Consider the following 22,059-nt stretch of genomic DNA (forward strand, 5'->3'; position numbering starts at 1 on the left):
TAATGACAAAGGTGTAACAGAGCCTTTATTGACCTTGTGTGCCTGGCCAACACAGAGTGGTCAACTGAAAGCCAGTGAGCACCTAGTGAGTAAAATCTAGCAAGAAACACACAGATTCAGGTCACTTTTGCCACTGGGACTTCAGGATGAGGTAGGAGGCAGTGATCCCTTGTGCATTTTGACAATGGGAATCTCCCTCAACTTTGGAAGCAGATTTTTGTCAACTCAAAACACTTTTCCCTTGCCAGACCCATACACTACCTTCATCTTATCTAGAGAAAGCTTTCAGCCAACTGGCTTTCATCCATGTCTTATCTCTGCCAGACACAAGGAAGCTGTAACACATGGCTTCAATGAAAAGGAGACATAGAGCTTGGTGTCATCAGGATATTGATGACATTGTAGCCTATGCCATTTCACAATATCCTCAAGTGGTTTCATATGGATTTTGAATAAGAAAAGTAACAGCAATGAACCCTCTGGTACTTTAAGCTGCGAGTTCTGGGAGAGAAAACACATTTATCCATGCTTTTGGGATCTTCTTGACAGAAATTGTCAGAACACTTCAAAGACTTTCTTCACTCCTGTCAGCCATTTTGCCACAAAAGCAATGTGAAACAGAAACAGGAAGCAGACATAATGTCTGGACTTTGGTCTGACTCAGATGCAGTGGCAAAGCACAGGAAGAATTAGCAATATTGAGTTAAAATAATGTATAACAGTATATATGTGTATGGCTGTGGGTCTGATGAAGTCATGTAACCATACCATGACAGAAATTTCCTACCTTTGCTGTAAAATTGCTAATGTCACCAATCTAAACCTACAATCTGACTATTAAGTGGAAGAATAAACTTTTTTGACGTTTAGAAATTTGAGTCTCAAGAGCTATAAAATTAGAACATTCAGCACAGCTCTGCAGAGGTCTCTCAATGAAACCTGCCTTAATAGATCACAAGATGGACAAGTAATTTCTTAGTTGGTTTAATCAATACCAGGAAAAGTAACAGGTGAAGTGATGTGACCCTTATGTGAAAAAGGGAAGTTGGATCCCACTGATAAAATGGGGGAAGAAGATATAAAATCTCACATCAGTATTAGCAGTTACTCTTTCCCCCCGGGCTTACATCCATCTGGAGTTCCAACCTGCACTGTGCCAAACAATATTAACTTAAATGCCCAGCCATTTTGTTTGGAGTGAATCATTGGTATCCATCTTTGGCTGGTATGCAGATTTGCTAATAGCAATGGTATCCACTCTTGAAAGGTCTTTGCTTCTTATTTAAAAAACATATCCGTGTATTATTCATGTGTCACATTCTCTGTCATCAGTGATGACAAAACTGCACTGAAATGACTATATATATGCCTGTCACATGCCTCAGCTATGATAATAGAAATAAAATAAATACTCCAGAATCTAGTTAGCTCAGCTTCCTCAACCATTTCGACATAACCACAGGGAGGGCGTCCGAGAGGCCCCAGATGCTCCACTGGAAGACTTTTCAAAATAAAGCCTTATTAGTAAGGCCATCTGACTTTTCTCCCTTCCCTGCTGTGATATTTAGTGAATAAGACATAAACCATTCCAGTGAAATGTTCAGGCCTGAAAAATGGTGCATTTTGCACCAAAACCATGGAGGCTGACGGGTGCCTGAGCAGAAAAGGAGATAGATGAGTAAGGTGTTGAAGCTGGCCCACCACCATCCCACTGTTTCAGAGAGAAAGGGAGTTCTACGTTCAGGAATTGATGTAGGGTAGATGTGAAGCAAAGGAGTGAAATTCATCTTGTTTTCTTCTAAGAGATGCCAGCTGAGCTGGAGTGATGCTGTGCAGTAGATTGCAATGAAAACATGCAGCTTGTGATAAGCTGACAGAAGCTGGACTGAGCATAAATAGCTTAGAAACATCAGTGGGTAAAGGCAAAGCTTTTGCTTTTGTATTTTGAAAGGACATATTTGCTATGCTTTGCTTTTTAGAATATAACACATTGTGTTAATACCAGCAACTGTATTTATAACACCTTATGCTTCCCATGTGTCAAATTTTTGTCCTTATATATGCATGTTCTCATTTTTTGAGCTATGGAACCATTATAATTATGGTTAGAACTTTGTGACTGAGGATATGAGACTTTCTCAGCATGACTAACTGTTTTCTCAAGACATCCTGGCTGCAGTGGTGTAACTGTGCTGACATTTGCACAGATGGGCAGATGGTACCTGGGCCATGTCTGGTTGCGGTGCAGACCTGAAGATCCTAGATGAAGAAGCCAAGCCACTGTGTTTTGGCCTGATTTATAAGAAAACTGCTTCTCAGCAAATGTAGCCTGTGTTATCCTTTCTGCTAATGGAAAAAATGGTGAGCCGCAGCAAAACAAACCCGCAGCCAAAACATATGTTTTGGCCATGGGTCACAACGATTTGTATCAGATATCTCTGTGTGTTTGTTCCGTACCAACAAAAACATTTACTGTCCTTGAGTAATACAGAAGAGGGCAAACATCCACAAGTCTGACTGACTATGGAAGGTTATAAGATATATCAAAATTGGTAAATTGTGCTTGAATACCATGCAGAATGAGAACAAAATTGTGTAACTGGGAAATGGTCTTCTAGCGGTGGAATCTGAATTCTGATTTCTCATTATCTGGAATAATTTCCTCACTCTCAAGAGAGAGATTTTGCATCAAAGAAGCCAGCAGATGTTGTTAGGTTCACTGAGAAACACGATCCTTCAGATAGGAGGAGAGGGAGAGTAGGCATGGTGTGCTTTGGCATACATGCGACGACAGATTCAGTGAAATCTTATTGTTTCCTAATTTTAATTCTGAGAATGAATCTCAGAATTTGTTACAGATAACTGGCTAATGTCCACTAGCTGCTGACAAGAATTTTCTGTCCTAATTTGTGATTGACAGCTAAGTAATTTGGATGGATTTGAGCTGAGGGACTTGTCATGGTCTGGCCTCCTGCATCTTGGTGCCAGGTCTCTTTGCAGCTTTGCTACCAACTTCCTGCTATGGACTTTTGTGTTCAACTTTCATTATTTCACTTGAACCTGTTTGGGAAAAGCTCATCATTGTAACACCATTTTAGAAGTGGCTTTTCATGGATACAACTAATGGAATTTATGCAGTAAAATGCTGCTACTGAAGTCCTCTGATAAACCAGACAGACTAGAAAATTGCTGATTTAGGGTATAAGTGGATAGGATGGCAAATGTTATCATGTGTTTGAAACTGGTTTATGCATATACCACTCTATGTTTTTTAACAGTCCAGAGAATTACAGAAGCCTTCCACAAATATAGCTCTCTGTTTTAAGCACCAACATCATAACGGGTTTTTATATTCTTTATCTGCTCTGCACTTATGTAGTCCTGGAAGAGCTCCATGGACTTCAAGAGTCAAGGCAATACTGCAATCATATAGCATTAGAATGCCTGTTCTTCAGCAAAGAGATTAGGTAATGTAACAAAACCAATGAACCAAGGCCAGCTATGGTGTAAACAGTGATTTTACTTCTTGAACCAAATTCTTAAATGGTGGAAATGAACCTGCTGTGTTCTAAAATACCCTTTTTTAATCTCCTTTATGTCAGTAGCATAGACAAAAGGGTTGGAGTGGCAGCAAAAAAAACCCCTATTTAATATCTTAAATGCTGCAAAACTCTTCTACTGCATCTTTTCTTTGTTGCTGCTTTTCCTGCTCCATGCCCATTTCTGCACCTAGTGATATGGAAGCTGAACACGGCCAAAGACTGACTGTACTTACAGCAAGATCCATATATAAAAGGGCATTTGAATTAGTCATCACTTTGCCTATAGATTTCAGAAGGTTAGATCTCCAGCTAGGGCAGATGTAAACTTCTTTGAAGTATAAAGGTAGCTCAGGCCGGTGGGTTCAACGAGTTTCGTGTAGCAACTGGGAGCAAAGCACTGAGATTAACAGGTATGTGCTGATTCTTGTGATTAGGCCAGAAAAGCTCTCTCAGTGCTGTCCTGTGCTGCAGAGATATATCTTGTAATCAAGGACTGAATGTTTAAGGCTTTGAACACACACACCTGTAATGAAACAACTAACAGGTGGGATTTCTCCGCCTGCAACCAGGCTTTCTTGTTCTGTGGCTTTCTGGGATCAGCAAATATCTGTATGATGCCTGGGGAGCAAATTCTCAGCTGCTGAAGCTCCACCATTGCATTGGTGTTGTTCAGGACTGTGGAGGAGTCCTGGCTCATTCCCACTCTGGAAGCAATGACTAGGAACTGCCCTAAGCCTCACGTTGTCACGTGTCACTGCACTGGTGTGTGCCAAGAAAGGAAGTAAGCAACCTAGAGGGCATCTGGAAAGAGAGAAGACAGGAGAAACTCAGTTTGGCAGATGCTGGAGCACAGCAGGTTTCCAGCAGTTTATTCTGAGTGTATTTGTTTGCTAAATAACCATGCTTTACTGCAGTGGAGTATCTTCAGCTTCAGTAATATTTTGCTGTTATTATTAAAGACCAAAGTGGACAGCAGTTATAGGAATGTGGTGGTGCTCCTGACTAGGATTCACTAGGATTCATTAACCTTTCAGACACTGTGTGATTTTAGAAGGGCTGTTTTTTCCTAATTTTTTCTAATTCCTGTAGTTCTCAAACATGCCTGTTTTAATAGCAAGAAGTTAAACTGCAGAAAGGTCATGTTATCTGGTTTGTGCATAGGCTGCCTCCATCACACTTGTGTGTAATCAAAGAAAATATAATTACAGCTCTGCAAATTTGAGGCCAAATCCTGCAGTTTAGTCTGCTCATCCTCTGCTCACATAAATGGGTGAGTCCTTGGGTTTTGCTTGGCTAACAAGTACCATCCTGTATTAACAGACAGGAAATCTTTTCTAGGATTTAGAGCAGCTGGCATATTAAATCCAGTAGACCAACTGAAACCTTGGTATCAGGCAGCAATGATTCTTCAGAAATGACTGTAGCTGTACCAGTCTTACATTTCAGGACTGAGATCAGAACCAGACTCAGTCTGCTGAAAAATAAAGCAGTTCTGTCATTTGCTGGTAATGAGGAATCACTTACCCAAATCATAAATCTATGTCCAGGCTGAGGTTGTACACTATAAATATGTTACATGGACTCCATGGGGTGCTCTTCTAAATAAGCTCCACAGTATTTACTAATAAGTCTCTTTTTTCTTCTTCATGCACCTTGTCCTCTAAGGGTGATAGATGTTTCTCCACTAGCATTTTGATCCAATCCTATTAAAACCATTTTTAGTTCCAGGAGGACTTTTGATCTTTTTTTGTCTTCCAAAACTATTACAAATATTCACAAATTCAGGGTCATGCTGTATGTAACCACAGACCTTTAAATACAAATATTTGAGGTGGGATTTATGGGAGGGAGTGGTTTGCAACAGGGTTTCTCAAAACAGGGTATGAAGTGCTGGGAGGGAGAGGTAAAAAAAGCAAATTATTAATTCTGCTTCTAACATTAGTACCATTTTGCATGTGACAAGGGAGAGGATGAATAAAATAGTTCACCAGGTAGAGAGGCACAGGGCAGAGTCATTTGCAAAGCTCTGGTTTACAGAATTTTAAAAAGTAAATGCACTTATACCTAGGCTGTAGATTAAGGTGTATTGTTCAGCATCAGCTGGCTCCTAGTTATCCCTGACTTTACAATGTTTACAGCATTCTCCACTCTGGTAATGCTGCCTCAGAAACTCCTCTGCCCTATGTGAAAGTGCTGTGCACTTCTTGCTTACCAAGGGACTTAATATAAGAGCACTCAATGTTCTAATGTTAAATGCCAAAGGACCAATACCTGAAAGGTCTACAACTAAAAGCATCAGGCTACACAATTTCCTATTTACTATAGATGGTATATTTAGTAACTAATCATCCAACCTAATAATATAAAATAGTATTTGACAAAAAGGTCAAGTGTTTAATATTAGGGCTAGGAGAGTCATAAAAATCTATGAGGGGAATGCTCCATGAAACAGCCAGCCAGCTGCAGCTCCCGGCTCTGTCACTGTATCTCTCAGTTACTCCTTTCATTCTATAAAAATGTCACAGTCTCTTAAGCTCAAATGATTCCATACGTTTCCTGCTTCTGGAGGATGTAACTCTACAGTAGGCTCAGTCCCTGGTTGCCAGGCCAAACAGCTTTACTCCGGAAGTTTCCTCTCTTTAAGTCATCCAGAGATCTTCAAAAAGTGTCATAGTTTATGGTGTAAACAAAAGTTCCCTGGATATTGTGGAGAACTCTGTATTTTATGGAAATCCTATTAGAATGCAATGAAAGAGACTTTTAAAATTAAATAATTGCTTTATAATACCTAGCAAATTTTATGTCCCAGGTTTGTCAGCCAACTGGACCTCAGCCAGAGAAGTGAGAGGGAGTGAACCAAATTGAGAGCTGGTGTAGATGAGCCCAACTTTCACATTCCTTTTCAACTTGACCAACACATGCAGGGACTAGAAGGAACCACTGGTTCTAGAGCAACCTGGGCATCAGCCATGTTTTAGAACCTCATTGTCACTGTGAAACATGAAAACAAAACACAGAAACAGCAACTGAGACTAAATGCTGTACTCAGATCCGGACTGGAGGACACACGTACAAGATTTTATTGTTAATACTGTCCTTCCTTAGCTCCCATCGCTCTGATACTTTTCCCACACTGTTATTCATTACTCCCTTCATGACTGTTGGAAGTTTGGATTTTTTATCATCCTCTATTTGCCTGCAGGGACCTCAGTTATTTTACTTCTGCTCAGGGGATGCCACTTCAATTGCAGCTGTTTGAATTAAAATAGTTCCTTGCTGCATCTCCTGGCTGAGGAAAGTGCAAGTACTGTCATGGCCAGCAGAACAAACAGGTGACTCAGTTCCACCCTGTAACTCATTTCTGTAGCATTTTTCTGTAAACTCATGTGGTTTAATAGCAGGTGGAGGAGTTTGGGTTTTGGTTTTTTTTTTGGATCAGCAACTATATACTACAGGGTGGGGGGTGGTATTTGGAAAAAAAAATGGGACACACCTTTTAATTCTCATGAAAGCATTTTCATGGGAAGCTTTCTTACAACAACAGAGTGAGAACAAGTTAAATATTTTGTTTCAAAGGGATTATCCCTACCCAGCAGGGAACAGCTGGCATAAAACGTTGATCCACCTCCCATTGCAAACAAGAGCCAAACTCCTGTTGATTTCATTGGTACAGAATCAAGCTCTTATTAAGTCCATGGCCAGCTTTGCACAACCTCTGTCTCTGTCTGCTTCTCTTACATATAGGCCTGACCCTCTCTGGTCATGGAGAACCCAGGATGAGTTATGGCTGAAGAGAAATTGAAAGCATTTTAAGATATAAATGAGTAAATTAGTGTAACGGCTTTTTCCAAATATGTTCAGTTGTGGAGTGCATCACAAGCAGCCCCACTGACTTCAGTCTAGCCCATCTGTCTAGATAGCCAAATAACAAGCAGCAAGTTATATCCAGGATCTTGACTCACTAAAATGAGCAGCCAAAAACTTATTTCCTCTCCAGAGCATTCACATCAAGACATAGATGTGTGTAGAACTGTTTAGAGAACATACATTGTTACAAAAATAACTGGACAATTTTTATGATCTCTGATATTGATAGGCTTCCTGTTACCCACATCCAGTTATATTCTTTGTCATGGTTATATTGTTTGAATGAGTTTCTGCTAAGTGGCAGAGAAGGCTGCAACTGTTAGTGCCTAGGAGTTGGGAAAAAATGTCATAACAAGTGATTGGGTTGTTAAGAGCCTCATTGTATGTGACAGTGAAAAAACTGGGCCTGTACTGTCATATGTCATCTAAAAGTTAACACTATGAACAAGATGTTTTCATATCCTTTCTAATACTTTGAGATAGACCAAAATTTATCATAGCTACCTTCATTTTACTCAGTTAATAATGAATGATCAGTGAAACATTTTGGAATAAGAAAGCTAGATGATTCATGTAAGCTCTGCTGTGAAAGGTTTTCAAAGTTTAAAGCACAAAAAGAGAAAGTAAAGGTAGCTGTATCATTTAAAAGACAAAAAAATATGTAGGAGAGATGAGAAGTTTTAATTGAATAACATAGTTTGTGAGATCATCATACAGGTTTGATTTTTTGATAATCAGATTGAGTTTCTTTCATGTTCAACATTTGCATGAGTTCTCAAACAATGAAACTGTCTTTGTGGGCCTTTCTTTGACTTCATGACCATCATGATTTTCAGGGATGAAAGTCATGCTTTGATGATAATGGTGTGATTGTATGGGTGCTGTATAAACTGCAGTTTTTAACTGCTGGGGAAGGTGCTGTGTAAAAAGCTGTGTTTCTTCTTCTTTATTGGAACTGATCCAAGTTATAAAGAGTCCAAAGTCTCACTCAACTGTTCATAGATTAGAAGCTATCAAAAAATTTTGCCACAGAAAAATTACATGGCATTCCTGTTATGCACACACCTCTATTCTTAGTTTACACCAAGAATAAAGGGCCAAATTCTCTTCTGGAATAAACATCACAATTTTTTTTGCTGTCTGTTGAGCTTCCACTACCTTTTCCAGCAGAGACAGAGTTCATGTAAAGGGACAGGTCTTTACCTCTCCAAATTCTACTGTCAGTATTTGGAGACTTCTTGAATCTTTGTGCCAGTGCACAGAAAGAAGTATAACATGATGCATGCATGACTTCATCATAAAACTTCAACTTCTGGAGCCTGTGGGTGGGGAGTTAAGTGTCCCATTTAGATAGTCTGTAATAATAATTGTCATTCCTCTTGCATCTTATTCACAAGTGTGTAAGTATCCTGTTTCTGAAAGACTGGACATGCTGAACTGCTGTTCTGGACTAGTACTTTAGTCCCTGATCTTTTGTATTGTTAGGCCTACTTCTTTTGAACTTCATGGCTGGTTAAAAATTTGAGGTATTCTAGGTTTTACTAGCTATGAGGAGAAAGTGTTGTGAGAGTCACAAACTGCTTTTATATAACTATGTATCTACAAAGAGAGGACAAAGATATGTTTTTCTGACCCCTGGACAAGTCAAACAGCTATAAAAACAAAATAAGTTCCTCCAATTGCCCATGAGACCTCTTTTAGCCAGAGCCCACTGCTTATGCTCACCCTTGGCCTCTCATAGGGATGCACTGGCTGTATGTCCTGCCACCTCTCTTCATTTCTGCAGTGCCTCTGTGGCTTTTCTTCCCCCCCATCCTGGTGGTCTCTCAGTGTAATATTGAGGAACTGTGCTTCTCTCATAGTTCATGTCTCTGATCAGACTGGCCTTGTCTTTGCTGTGTGCAGTGACACGTGCCTGCATTTTGCTTGAAGACTGAGTAACCTTCACCGAGGAGTTGAGTTGCTCCTTCCCAGCCAACTCAGCTGAAGGGCAATGACTACTACCAGCTCTGACAATGTTTCATCCATACACTTCTACATCTGGTTTATATCAAAATTATTCCCATAATTCCTGGCATCATGAAAAAGCAAGCCTGAAAAGAAGAGGAATAAACATAGAGTGGTTTAAAATTGTGTACCAGGAATAATTAAATTCTTAGTAAGAGACTTCTGTCATTCCTCTATTTTCACTCACCATGAGGAGGACAGCATGTTCTCATCTCTGCAGAGTCACATAAATTACTTGATTAAAGTGCATGTTGCAGAACCTAATCTGGACATTTGGAACCTCCTTGCTGTTTTCTCAAGGTATTTGTTAGATGAAGAAAAAAAAAAGTCCTGGGCTTAGTTCATCTTCTTATATTGTAGATATATTTTCCAGACATTTGCAAATAGAGTAAAGAACAAGAGTTCTTCAGCTATTTGAAGTCTTTGAAAGAAGAAAGGCAGTTTAGATTACCAGCAGCCTACAATGTGCGTGGCACAAAAATGTCAGTTTTAATGGCAAAGTTCAGGATAAAACTGTGTCAGCTCATTTAATCATTTACCATGAAATACCAGTTATCTTAATCTTACATGCAGTCCTTAAGTCTGCTGCATATTTTTGTGTAATTGAATCCTGTCCCTAAAAGGGACAAAGCAGGGAATTTGCTTTTTAGTAAAAAGTTAGGCTCTAAATGTTCCTGTTTATAAATTGTACTTGTGGCATTGTCAGATATTTTGATAGTGAGCAGCTAATATTTCTGATGAGTCTATTTTTTCTCTGTTTCCTATTTGTCTTCCATGCTACAGAAATCATATTAGTATTCAGTTTCTATGGAACTTAACTGAATTCTCTGGAAAAAAACTGCAGATATTGTTCCCAGAACTTAAGGCAAATAAATTAGAATCTAACCCAGATGACACATTTTATTCATGTGGTTTGCTTTCCGTCTAGATACCTGATGTATTACTTCATCAGCAAATTCAACAAGGCCAAGATGTCTTCATTTTCCTTCAGAGCAAGAGCTGTAAGAGCAGTGTGGTGGAAGTATTGGTCTTCTGTGGCCAGGCGGTGAGAGCCCATCGACAGCTGTGATGAGCAGAGCAGACACGGGAGACAGGAGGCAGCTGAAGCCAAAGAGGACCCACGCCTGGAGCTGTGTCTGTGTGATTGGAGCAGAGAGAGGCCAGGACCCAAGGAAATCCCAGCAGCAAGGGAAAAAAACAGATTGACTCTCAGTGACTCATTTAGCTCCTGGATTGGACAGATCTCTCCCCTGCTGGCAATTTGGCTGAGCATCAATGGACAGATACCAGGATGAATAGCTTAAAATAATTAGGGGTTGGGAATTTGCAAAACTGCTAGCCATCCAATTCTTTACTGTGCAATGCGAGGCAGAAAAAAGAAATTACATTTAGGTTATTAAATATTAAGTCAGTGGATTTACTTCCATTTGGTGCAGAACAGGAAACTGGCTAAAATTCAACATTTATATCATTGTGTTGATGGTCTGTTTATCACTGAGCAAGTAAGTGCTTTTTGGCAGGTCAAGCTCTTTGACACATGGGGCAAATGCGTGGTTAATTTCTCCCAAACAGAAGAATTAATGTAATAATAATTAACACAGATGAGAACAGAATTAAAATCAAGTACAGTCAGGAGTTTAGTTTAATGCCAGGTGTCTCACATTCTAGATGTTCTGGGGCCAGATTTTTCCTGTTGAAGGTAGCAAGGGTTTTGCCTTTGGCACTTCTGGGAGCTGAAGTGGGCCTTGGACGTAAAGAGACAGGATTCCCTGTACTTTCTATTCAATGCACAAAACCAGAAGCAACAGGCTCATTTAGTATCAGTAAAGGTCAGTTAAAATTATAGAGACATCCTTTGGAGCAAATCCTCTGCCTTGCATTTGCATATTTATGAATTAGAGATTACGACAGGCTATTTCATTTATTAGAGCAGCACTGCTATAGTTAATAGTCTGTCAGTACTTCCATTATAAACCCCGTTTTTCAGTGTTTAATATCTCAGCCATTTAAAATCACATCAGGAAGCAAGTCATTCTTATGTTGCTGGCCATGAGCTATTTTTTGTTATGGATTATATTCAATAATGAAATACTGCTCATCATATATGCAGATGAGCCACAGCATTTCTGTTGGAGGGACATAGCAAGGTGTGTAGTTTCATTGTGGCTTTGTTTTTCTTTAGGAAAGAAGGGAAAAGAGGGATTTGACCAATCATATCAACTGTGCCCTTATGTTTGAAGAACAGTTTTTCAAGCAACTGCTCTCAGAGGCAAGGCTCGTTCTCAGTGGGAAATCAGGTTGCTGTTTGCTTGCCAGTGGTGACCAAGGTAAACAGGTGAGGATGGTTACCCTGTCCCTCTGATGTTTCTTGTCTGCCAGTCATGGGTGAAGCACTCCAGACAAGAAGGCAGTGAACAAAAAAGAGCCTTTAGAAGTAACAGGAGTCCAAATTACAAATTCAGAAATCTGGCCTCTTTTTAAGTGTCTGCCAGCAGCAAAGAAGTGCAGTACTGTCCTGACTTTATTGCTGATATTTAGGGTAGAGGGGTTGCTAAGGCTTAAGGGGCAGTTATGAAGCAACTTGCACATGTCCCTAAACTGACCAGTGTCATTTATTCCAGCAGTCTCACATCACTCTCCTTCCAAACGCCCCACTTTGCTTTTATAGAAGTTCACTAGAAAGTAACTGCCTGGCAAGGGCAAATGTTCAGACTACAATACCAATTTTTAACTTGCTAGGGCAGCAAAAAGTTACTCTTCAGCATAGCTGAAAGAAGCTGCTCTTGCACTATAACCTTTTGGCCTATGAAAAGAGAAACAGTCCAAACAGAAACTCCAGGGGAGTGGTTTGTTTTCAAGGTCTTGAAAATCATTTGCTGCCTCACTAACTGACAAGTTAAAAATCAAATTCACGAAGAGAAAAAAAATTAAGCTTCGTGCAAAATATCTTTTGCTCTTTTGCCTCACAAATGGAGTTGGAGGTGGGAACATAGTCCATATTTTCCATCTTTTTCACCATAAATGTCTGTGTGCACAACTGAGGGTTCCAGGGAAACTAGCAATGGCAGGCCAGAAACACTCTGAAACATCATATTCAATCCAATTGGTGCATTGCAGCTAATCAACCTGTGCCCTAGGCAAGACCCGGGGCTTGGCCTCTGTGCCACCTTCTGTAAATTTTGACTGAATTAAGATTAACAACAGGTCTAGAAGTTACATTACACAAACATTTTTTTAAGCACATGTAAGACAAGATTGCGACAAAAAGTCTCTGATCTTAAATCCCCCAAATCCAAATGGTGAGCCAAACTTCTCATCCAGTCTCTCATCAACATCATGAGAACCAAGACACCAGATCAAGGCACTCCACTCAGGCTTATGGAAAATCTGTTCCAGATCCAAGTGGCAAGGGCTAATCAGTAGTGCTTTCTTAAAACAACAGTATTTGGGATATTTTGTAACTGATTGCTAAGTAAAAGTCCATTTTCCAGACTCCTTCCAGAGTTGCCATTGTAAAAAACAATCTTCCTTCCCTAGGCACATCACAGTGCCTTTCCAGCCAAAAATTATCTCTGATCAGTATAAGTGATCATAACTCAGAAGGAGGCAGACTACAGAAATTTTAACTCTTTTGAATACAAAATTACTTCAATAGTTTTATTAAAAAGGTATAACCCAAATAAGGCGGGGGGGGTTGTGGTTCTACCAAACATGTAGAAAATGTCATACATTTTAAAATGAAGTATGAAGTATTACCTGCTATTTGCTGGAAACTCTGTCCAGGCTCAGTAAGCTATCTGGACAGGATTGTTTACTAGATACATTTGTTATTCTTTGTCTTTAATTTGTAGTGACATAAAATCTTGCACAACTGACATGAGTGCATCCTTAAATGCTAAAAATACTAATTATTATGTAATTAGTCAACAGGATATGTGTAATTGTGCAATACCAGCATTCCTGGGTGTGGTTAAGTACATAGGTAGAATGCCAACAGTCATCTAGATGTAGTATTATAAAATTACACAGCAACATACACCCTGGGTGGATACTCTAATTATATTTTACATTTAAACAATAGCTACATTAGCAAAATGGAACTTATTATTTTTAAAAATATCTTCCCACAGGCATGGATCATAGGACGTGATGGTAATAATATTGCCCAAACAGAGTAACTTCCATCTCCCAAGGGACTCAGTCTTCTTCATAAACATACAAATAGGAGACAGAAACCAGGCATAAAGAGCCCTTCATTCACTCATGGCATAAAACCACCCCAAAACAGACACATGACAATTGCTGAATCATGCACTGGAATTACTGAAAGCAGAGAACCACCAGGAAGGACTTTCTATCTCATAAAAAATCACATGACATTAACCAGAAATGTGACTAGAACTGTTATATTTTTATGACTTACTAGACATTAGGACAATCCTTAAACCATGGTGAAAACAGATCCACACAGTGAATCAAATTCTTCTTTGAACTTAGCCAGAAGATCTAGGTTACAGCCACCCAATGTCTTGAGCTTTTGAGTTAATTCTGATCTCTGCTAAGATTTACTGTGAATGTGGTGTGAAAGTCTGCTGCACTCCCAGCCAAAAGCTCCCTGCCTGGTCATCCCTCATTCTTCCTGTGCTACATCTGCAGTGACTGACAGGTATGCATGTCACTGGGGCCAGCACTACAGAGATGGTAACTTATGCAGTATAAACAGAAAACATGGCACACAGTATTTACTCTCTTTTGATATGGTTTCAAGGTGAGAAATCCAGGAGAAGGATGGAAAGGTGAAAATTCCAACACCAAAAAGAAACCAAACTAAAGAACCCTACGCTGTGACTCATCATTAATGTAAAATGTCAGAGCCTAAAGCTCTGCTTTTTTCATGTACCTGGGTGCAGAAGGGTGAGGTGCCCTCTGAGGATGATTTTATCTTTTACTTTTGAGTCTGAAGATCTTGAATGTGGTTTGGCAAGTTCATAAAAATACTGTGATGAAGTTGAGTTGAGTTGCCATCTGGAAATGATGCACACAGAGATGTAAGAAAGCTTGAGGAGAAAACTGCAGATGCTGGAAGAAGAATCAGCAGTGCACATGAATGAGGTTAAAAATTGTAGACAATTAGCTACAAGATGACTCCTGCTAAATAAATCATCAAAGACTTGACTACTGCTTCCAGGTTTCTACTGTGATATTAGCTCATTGGAACAGTCAAAAAGATGTTAATTTGGCCAAAGTTTTAGAAATGTGCTATTCTTGTTTGAATTAACAAATCAACCAACAAGGCCAATCTATACTATCTTGCCAAGGCTATAAAGCTTCTAGGGAAACTATTATATTTAATGCTCAGGATCTAGGGCCCCATGATATGCAAAATAAGCCTCTTTGTGTTAAATGAGAGCTGAGTGGGAAAGAAAACCTGATCTTGTCATGGAATTTCACATCTTGTTTCAGCATTCAGGAAAGTGCTTTGGATGTCCAATTTAATAGAGAAGCACAATTTTTTTCTGTATGCCTCCACAGACCAAGCCTTGCTCTGTTCTCATTTAGTTAAATCCAAGACTCAAAGTAAAAAGAAAATATTCCAGTTGTTTCCAGTAGGCATCCAATCAATCTTGTGCCATGGTTTTACTTAAATGTAAATTCAGTGCTAAGTTCTTCCCAAGAAAAAGAGAGGTAAGTGATACGAGTCTGCACACAAACTTTCCACCCTCCTGTTATTTGCTGCTGATAGAACCTATCCTTTGGCTTGGCAAAAACTTCTTAATTTGTCTGGTCTATCTGCAGGGTTGACTGGTGTAAAAAGAATGCTCGCCTCGACCTTCTTTATTGCTACATTGAGGCAGCTCACTACAGTTGTGCTCTTTTCTACTGCTTGAGATTTACTTGTGTCCCTGGTGTGTTGTGATAAGCCTCTGAATGGCAGTGCTGTGAAGGTTTTGTTCTTCCCAAAGACTCTCCTGAGGTTCAGTGAAGGCAAGTAGGGTTTGCTTGGGTTTAAAGGTAAATTGTACATGTCACTATAATAAAGGGAAATATGCAAAGTGTTGGTTGAATTTAATAGGAATTTGGAATGTTTGACTTGTCACAAGGCCAGTTATTATTATGTGGACTTCTGACATTGCTCATAGCAGGAGGACCTCACCCCATGGTGAGTGCCAGGTCAAGGCCTAGTTGTCACATACATGCAATTTAAACCACCTTCAGAATTAGTCTTAAGTCTTACTATCACTTAGTAGTATAAAATTAGAAACATGATCTGAAAAACACTAGAGAGAAATACTGAAGTTTTGCACATCAAAAAGGCTAATTAGAAACTCTTCTTTTATAACAAATAAGCCAAGCATATTGACATTAATTATAGGAAATACTCAAGGTTTGGAATAATCTATTGAAGAGCACAGATGTATACCAAATCCTGTGTAAATGAGTGCGTGCAACTGTTCTGCAGGTAACACATTTAATTATAAAATAAGCTGTGTGTTCAGGTTTCTTTTTAAGAGGTAGAACATCATAAATTGGGTTTCTCTCTCTTACTTGCTCTTACTCAACTCAGTGAGATTGTTATTTCTGTAGTTATATCTGTTCATCACAGCCTAATGTGAATTCCAGGGGCTTGGAGCAGATTCTTCTTGTACCTGAAGTAGTAATAGTTCTGTTTGCTTTCATACTAGTAATTCTGTAGGTGTTCTGTCAGCTTTACTGGAATTGGATCACTGTAACTAGCAGCAGAATTTGTTCTCTGATGGTAAAATTCCTTTGGTTTCAAAAAAAGCAAATAGAATTCATAACTGCTTTTGTATTTTTCAATCTGTGTTCCAGAGCTGACTAGTGGCATTGGTTTCTTAAAAAAATACTATGACTACAATTTGCTACATTGCCCATTAGTTTTGCTAGTAGAGATCTTAACAACCCTGTGAAGAAAATTTCACATATCCCTTCTTTTACCCTGTCTGGTTGCAAAGAAATCCTCTTAACTTTTGATAGCTTTACTTCATGGGGAAAAGGTTCTTCTCTGTCGGGGCCATGACAGGTGGGCTCAGCAGGCTGAATCACTCCTCCCCAGATGCTCCTTTCATCTTACTCACTGCCTCCATACAGATGAAAGATGCTGTGCTTTCCAGGTCAAGTCTCATTAATGAATCTCCCAAATACTTGTCTAAGCATACTCCTTAAATTAGAGGAGATGTCTACCTGCACTGTGGCCATTGTAGATTATCACCCAGCTGGGACTGGTAAGCTTCCTGAAGCCTGCTCCACAATCTCCACACCATCCTGCAAATGCCAGGGTTTAGCACTTTTGCTCTTAGAAACACCCATCTGCAAGGGCAAATGTTGGTAGGGAATTGGTTGCTCTCTCCCATCACTACTAGAGAATGTTGATGTTACCATTGCTGGTTCAACTTCTTTAATTCTCCTAATTTTCCTAACAATTGTCTTAACATTTCACAGGTGTGTCCAGAGCTACTGTGTCACAAAAGTTCTAAAAAAAGCTCATGGTAAAGTGTCTGCTTTCACCTCTCAGATTCAAGCTGATTAAAGGGTTTGAGGAAAAGTGCCATGGGCAATAAAGAACAATGAAGATCATTTAGATGAGCTACAGGTATCATTTCAGATCACTAAAAAGTAGGAAAAAATAATTGTACTCTAACATTAAAACAGTCATCTCTATATAGCCTCAAGAATTGTCAACAACTGGCCTCCAGTCTAGCTTGAAGATTTTGGTAATCTCACCACATGCTGCCCAAGTCTGAACAAGATTGCCTAGGCCACAGGTACATAACACTGGCCAAACTTCAGTATCTGGCCTGTTCTTACACTTCTGCTTGTGAACATCCACTACTGGTAATTAGCAGTCATAAAATATTGGAATAGTTGGGGTTTTTTTCAGCCTTGTGTTCTTGATCTTAGGTTTTTATGTTTCCCTCATTTTTAGTGAGTCTGAAAAGGAGACAGCTTCTGTCCTAATTGCACTGTGATAAGGAAAACCAGCAGTTTTTACTGACCCTGGTCACCCAAGGGCATCCTTTTACTAAGAGACACCTCTGACACATGGATCCATGTTGACTGACATGATAGATGCAGCACTTGTAAAAGAAACCAGCTTGGAGTTGCATATCATTTAGTGGCAACTAAATGCAGAAAAGAGTTGCAAGAGTGGGAGCAACGGGAGATTGTCAGTTGGTTGTGAAGTCAGAATGAAAGTTTTAAATATAATTTCATCTATTTGAGAGGCAGATGGCTCTGTTAGTAACTATTCCTTACATATAGATCAGACTTCTAAAGTCTGCTTTGGATAAAAGTATATAAAAAAACCTCAACCCATGAGCTTTTGCCTTCAGTGTGCAGTCAGTAGATTAGAAGGAAAAGGAGCTGTTACACCTGTGAAATTAAATTTGACTCAAAGATAGTTTAGCATGATAATGAAGGTGAAAGTTCAAAACATAGTGTGATATCTGTACAAAGTGTATTGACCTGCTGTCTAACTTTTTTGTTCTTGCTTGAAATCTAAAATTTGGTTTCAAATAAAAATCACTTCCTACCAGTTAATATAATACAAGTATGTTATTGAATTCTGACTGAGGCAGTGTTGCTCAGAGATGGGGGCCCAGTCCTGGCCTTGTGGCATGGGGTTAGGAGCATTTTGCAGGATGTGACAGTTTCCAGACCACAGGCAATTCTGACTTTAGGGAAAGGTGAAGGAGGTGGACACCTACCCTAGAGAGAAATTACAGGCAGCAAAATAGCCAAGTCACCGATGAAAACTTTCTATTTCTTTCTAGCACTACTGGTCTTCTGATGAAATTTTCAAAATTTGGGATGAGTGGCAACTTTTTCAGCAAATCCAAGGGAGCCAGAATAGGGATGGTCAGCTTAGCAAGAGATACCAAGGCACCAGGTAAGATGACAGCCTTGTGGGAGAAGAGATGGAGGGGCAAGGGGAGGGAAGAAGGCAGGGTGGCTTATGGAGGGGATCTGACTGCAGCAGGGTGTGCAGGGGAGGGAGAGACTGCTGCCTGTCAGGATATAAAACTGGTGCTGAGGGGTAGGTGCTGGAATCATCTGTCTGAAAAGAGAAGGGCAGAGAAGGAGAGCAGTAAAACTTTGGGGTTGGCATTGTGAGTGGCAGAGAGAAGAACAGGGCTCCTTCTGCGCCCACCCTGCTTCTAGGTAGAAGCTAGCTGGCTACAGCTCCAGGAATGAGGGGGGTTCATTGTCTCTGAGTTCATGACATTATTTAAAAATAAAAAAGGGCAGAGAAGCCTAAATCTCTTACTGCTTGACTGGGCAAACAAGAGCTTAACAATGAAGGGAAAGTCTTTCTACCTTCCCCCAAAAGCAGCTAATCTTCAGCCAAAGGCTTTACCTGGGGCTTTTCTGGAGGCCACCTCTGCCCCGTGGGTGACATCCCTGTCTCTGCTTGAGCCTGGCAGGGCAGTGAGAGTGCCAAGCACCTCTGAGCCATGAGGGGGATATTGAGGAAGGAGGGAGCTTTGTGCTAGCTAATTAGCAGCACTTTGGTGGTTTCTGCAGTCCACTGTAACCTTCACAAGACCTGCAGTGAAGGAGAGATATTTGGGGATATATGGTTGAGGCTGGAAGTCGATTTATTTGAGCTCTTCTTTCTTTGAGCATTGAATTCATTGTTCTTCCAGCTCCCTTTAGAGACCGTGCCATCAGCTGTCCAGGCTGGGCAGCCCAGAGTCAAAAGGAAAGGAGCCTTTTGCCCATCAATGTCACATAAATCAGAGCCCAAATCTGTAAAATGTGAGAAAATGAGAGATTCGATTATCCATATGTATCACTCTGGATTTATTCCAGATTGCTTCATTAATAGCAATCAAAGACATCACTTTAATGGATTTTTTATCCTCAAAATTATGATCATGGGGAATTTGTTCTGGCTATTGGTTTTGAAAAGGCTTTTGATTCTCTTCAATAGCCTTAACTTATTTCAGATTTAGGTAACAGTAGGATTTGGTCTTAAATATGTTAGATAGGTCAATCTCCTTTATTCAAATCCACTGTTATGTTAAAACTAATGACCACAGTTTGAAGATGATTTATATACTGAGGCTTAGACATGAGAGTCTTTTTTCTCTGATACTTTTGCTGTTACAGAGGAGCCTTTGTTTTGGGAGAAGTCACTGTTTTTAAGGGAAAAGTCAGTGATGTTTTCAATTTTGCCCTTAGTTGGAGGATATGTTATTTTTTTAATGAAGATTTTCTTTAATGGAGATTATGCTGGAAGTCACTGAATGATGTTCATGTTTCTTCTTTGTTAATTGGGGTAAAACTCTTAAAGCCATTAGGTGATTTAAATGTAGCTCTATTTGAGCAATATCCTTTATTGGATCCCCCATTATCCTTTAAACATCTTGGTGTGCAAGGGGATAAAATTAGAATGAATTTGTTTGCTTTAAATTGCCAGCCTCTGCTTGATAAAACTATTAGCTATTTAGCTAATTGGGCTGCTCTTCCATTATCATTAATTGGCAGAATTGATACAATTAAAATGGGGGGTTTATCCAAAGTGTATGTGTTTTTTCCTAGGTATTCCTATCAAGTTTCCTATCATGTTCAGGGAGTCTTACATTCTGCAATTAGTTTTGTTTTCAAGGTTAGAGGTAAATTCAAGATTGATTTTGAAACTCTGCAGCTTCTTACAGAGTCAGCTGGACTGACTCCTGCTAACTGTGTTGTTATTTTTATTTGCCTCGCAAGGTATTTGGTGATTTAGGCAATGCCCAGCGTTACTGGGCTGTGGGGAGGTGCAGCCACGGACCGGGCACACCCGCTTTGCAGAGGGTTAGGGCAAGGCTTGTCCCAGCCTGTGCCCAGCAAGGTGCTAACCACCCATCATTCCCTGGCCCACTAAGTATTTTAACACAGCCAGAACTTTTAAGCACGCAAGCCCAGTGACGTCAATCAGCTTACTCATAGCAGTAAAGTTAAACAAAGGCCACCCTTGGTTGGGGCAGCAGTAATCATCACCTTGTCAGTTTGGGGCTCCCACCGAATGCATTGCAAAACGGCACCACTTTCCCCTGACACCTTGGCTGCTCTCAGCTGGTGCTGCCCTCCCTGGGAGCAGGGCAGGACGCTGGGTTTGGAGCAGTCGCTCTGCTAATCCCCGTGTCGTGTGTCCAAAGCATTGAGGAACTGCAGCCTCAGCTCCTGCCATCCCTGGTGGACATGCCATCCCTTTTAGGCTGCTAGTGCAAATCGTGCTTCTCCCTTCGAACACTGTGATTCATGTCAGCCATTAGCCTCAAATAAATGAATGGGCTGAAAGAAAATTAAAACCAAATCACGCTTCTGTCAAAGGGAGGTCTCGTTGACAAGCAGGGCCTCTATTGCCAGAATTAGTCATCTGGGTCTGCCTTTTGCACCAGAGACTAAGAAAACCAGAGGATGATTAATTGGGCAGGACCAGGGGGATGTTGCCCCTCCCCTAGAGCTGACCAGTGGGGGCAGTTTCTAAATCACACCATGAGGGCAATAGTTACATCACTGACCACCACCGTTACCCCTGCTTCACTTTCACCACCATTTTATGTGGTGCTGGGGTACCACATCTGTTCCTCACCACCCAAACATGCCTTTTAACTGTGATTTTCTTTACCTTATCTTGCAAGCCATGTAGAGCTGGGTCTATTGCCTTTTAAAGCTGCTTAAAATAATTTCTATCTAGAATATAAAATAGTTTTGTGCAAAATAATTATTTAAAATGTTTTGTCCGTAAAATATGTGCAAATATAATAATATATCATTTTAACTAAAAAACAAATCAGGCTCTTTTCTGTAGACATGATCCAGTACGTGTGTAACATGTTTGAACAGTGGAGCAAACTTGATGCAATGCTGCCCTTCTTAATTCATTTGAGTCATTGTCATTTTAGACTCTACCAAAGTCATTTCATGAAACACATCATGCTTCATGGGTTAATCCTGATTTAGCTGTGACGCTTTGCTTTTGGGTATTATCTAAATTGTTTTGCCCATCTCTTCTTCATTCATTTTGCCTGTCATGAATATCATTCTACATGGATTTCACTCATACATTTATTTGTATTTAAATTATGCATCTCTTTAAGGAGATAGACCCATCAAGTGATACAATACCTGATGGCACAAAGAATGAGGCATTGTTTACTTTTGCATAAAAAGCCACAAAGATGGAGCACACAGTTTATAGGATACTAATGAATTATTTGGATGGTTGATCTTAAGTCAGACTCAATCCAGCTAAGCTTGGTAGCCAATGCATTTGAAATGTAATGGATAATAGTCCAAGAGCCAAATATATTGCAGGTTTAGCTTGCATGGATTGGCCCTTATGGACAACCTTATTGAGGCACCTTTGCTCTGAGTGGCTGGGGAAGTGCCTCATTACAGGCTCACTTCGTGCCACTCCAGGGAGGAGGCTGGCCTGCTGCTCCAGGCCTTGCACACTCCTGGGGAGACAGAGAGCACCTGAGCCTCTGGGGCCACAACCTGGCATGTTCCATGAGCTCTGAATGAATTCACTGGAATGAAAGCCACCTTGGGCTGAGGGGCCTGTTGCAGCTCCTTCAGAAAGAGTGAGTACTCCCACAGTGCAGTTAGGAACCCCACACTGCCACAGACTCCC

General features: G+C 40.2%; 1 protein-coding gene across 1 annotated transcript in view; it reads left to right on the forward strand.

Moving 5' to 3' along the window:
• The window catches only part of LOC129123892 (uncharacterized), a 478,567-nt gene that overhangs the window by 437,193 nt on the left and 19,315 nt on the right, over nucleotides 1–22,059 (forward strand). Inside the window, exons 6-8 of the mRNA XM_077182273.1 lie at nucleotides 10,345–10,461; nucleotides 11,599–11,751; nucleotides 18,209–18,324. Of these exons, the coding sequence (XP_077038388.1) occupies nucleotides 10,345–10,461; nucleotides 11,599–11,751; nucleotides 18,209–18,324 (386 nt within the window). The remainder of the gene's footprint in view (nucleotides 1–10,344; nucleotides 10,462–11,598; nucleotides 11,752–18,208; nucleotides 18,325–22,059) is intronic.

Source organism: Agelaius phoeniceus, chromosome 8 (genome assembly GCF_051311805.1).
Source record: "Agelaius phoeniceus isolate bAgePho1 chromosome 8, bAgePho1.hap1, whole genome shotgun sequence".
NCBI classification, from domain to species: domain Eukaryota; kingdom Metazoa; phylum Chordata; class Aves; order Passeriformes; family Icteridae; genus Agelaius; species Agelaius phoeniceus.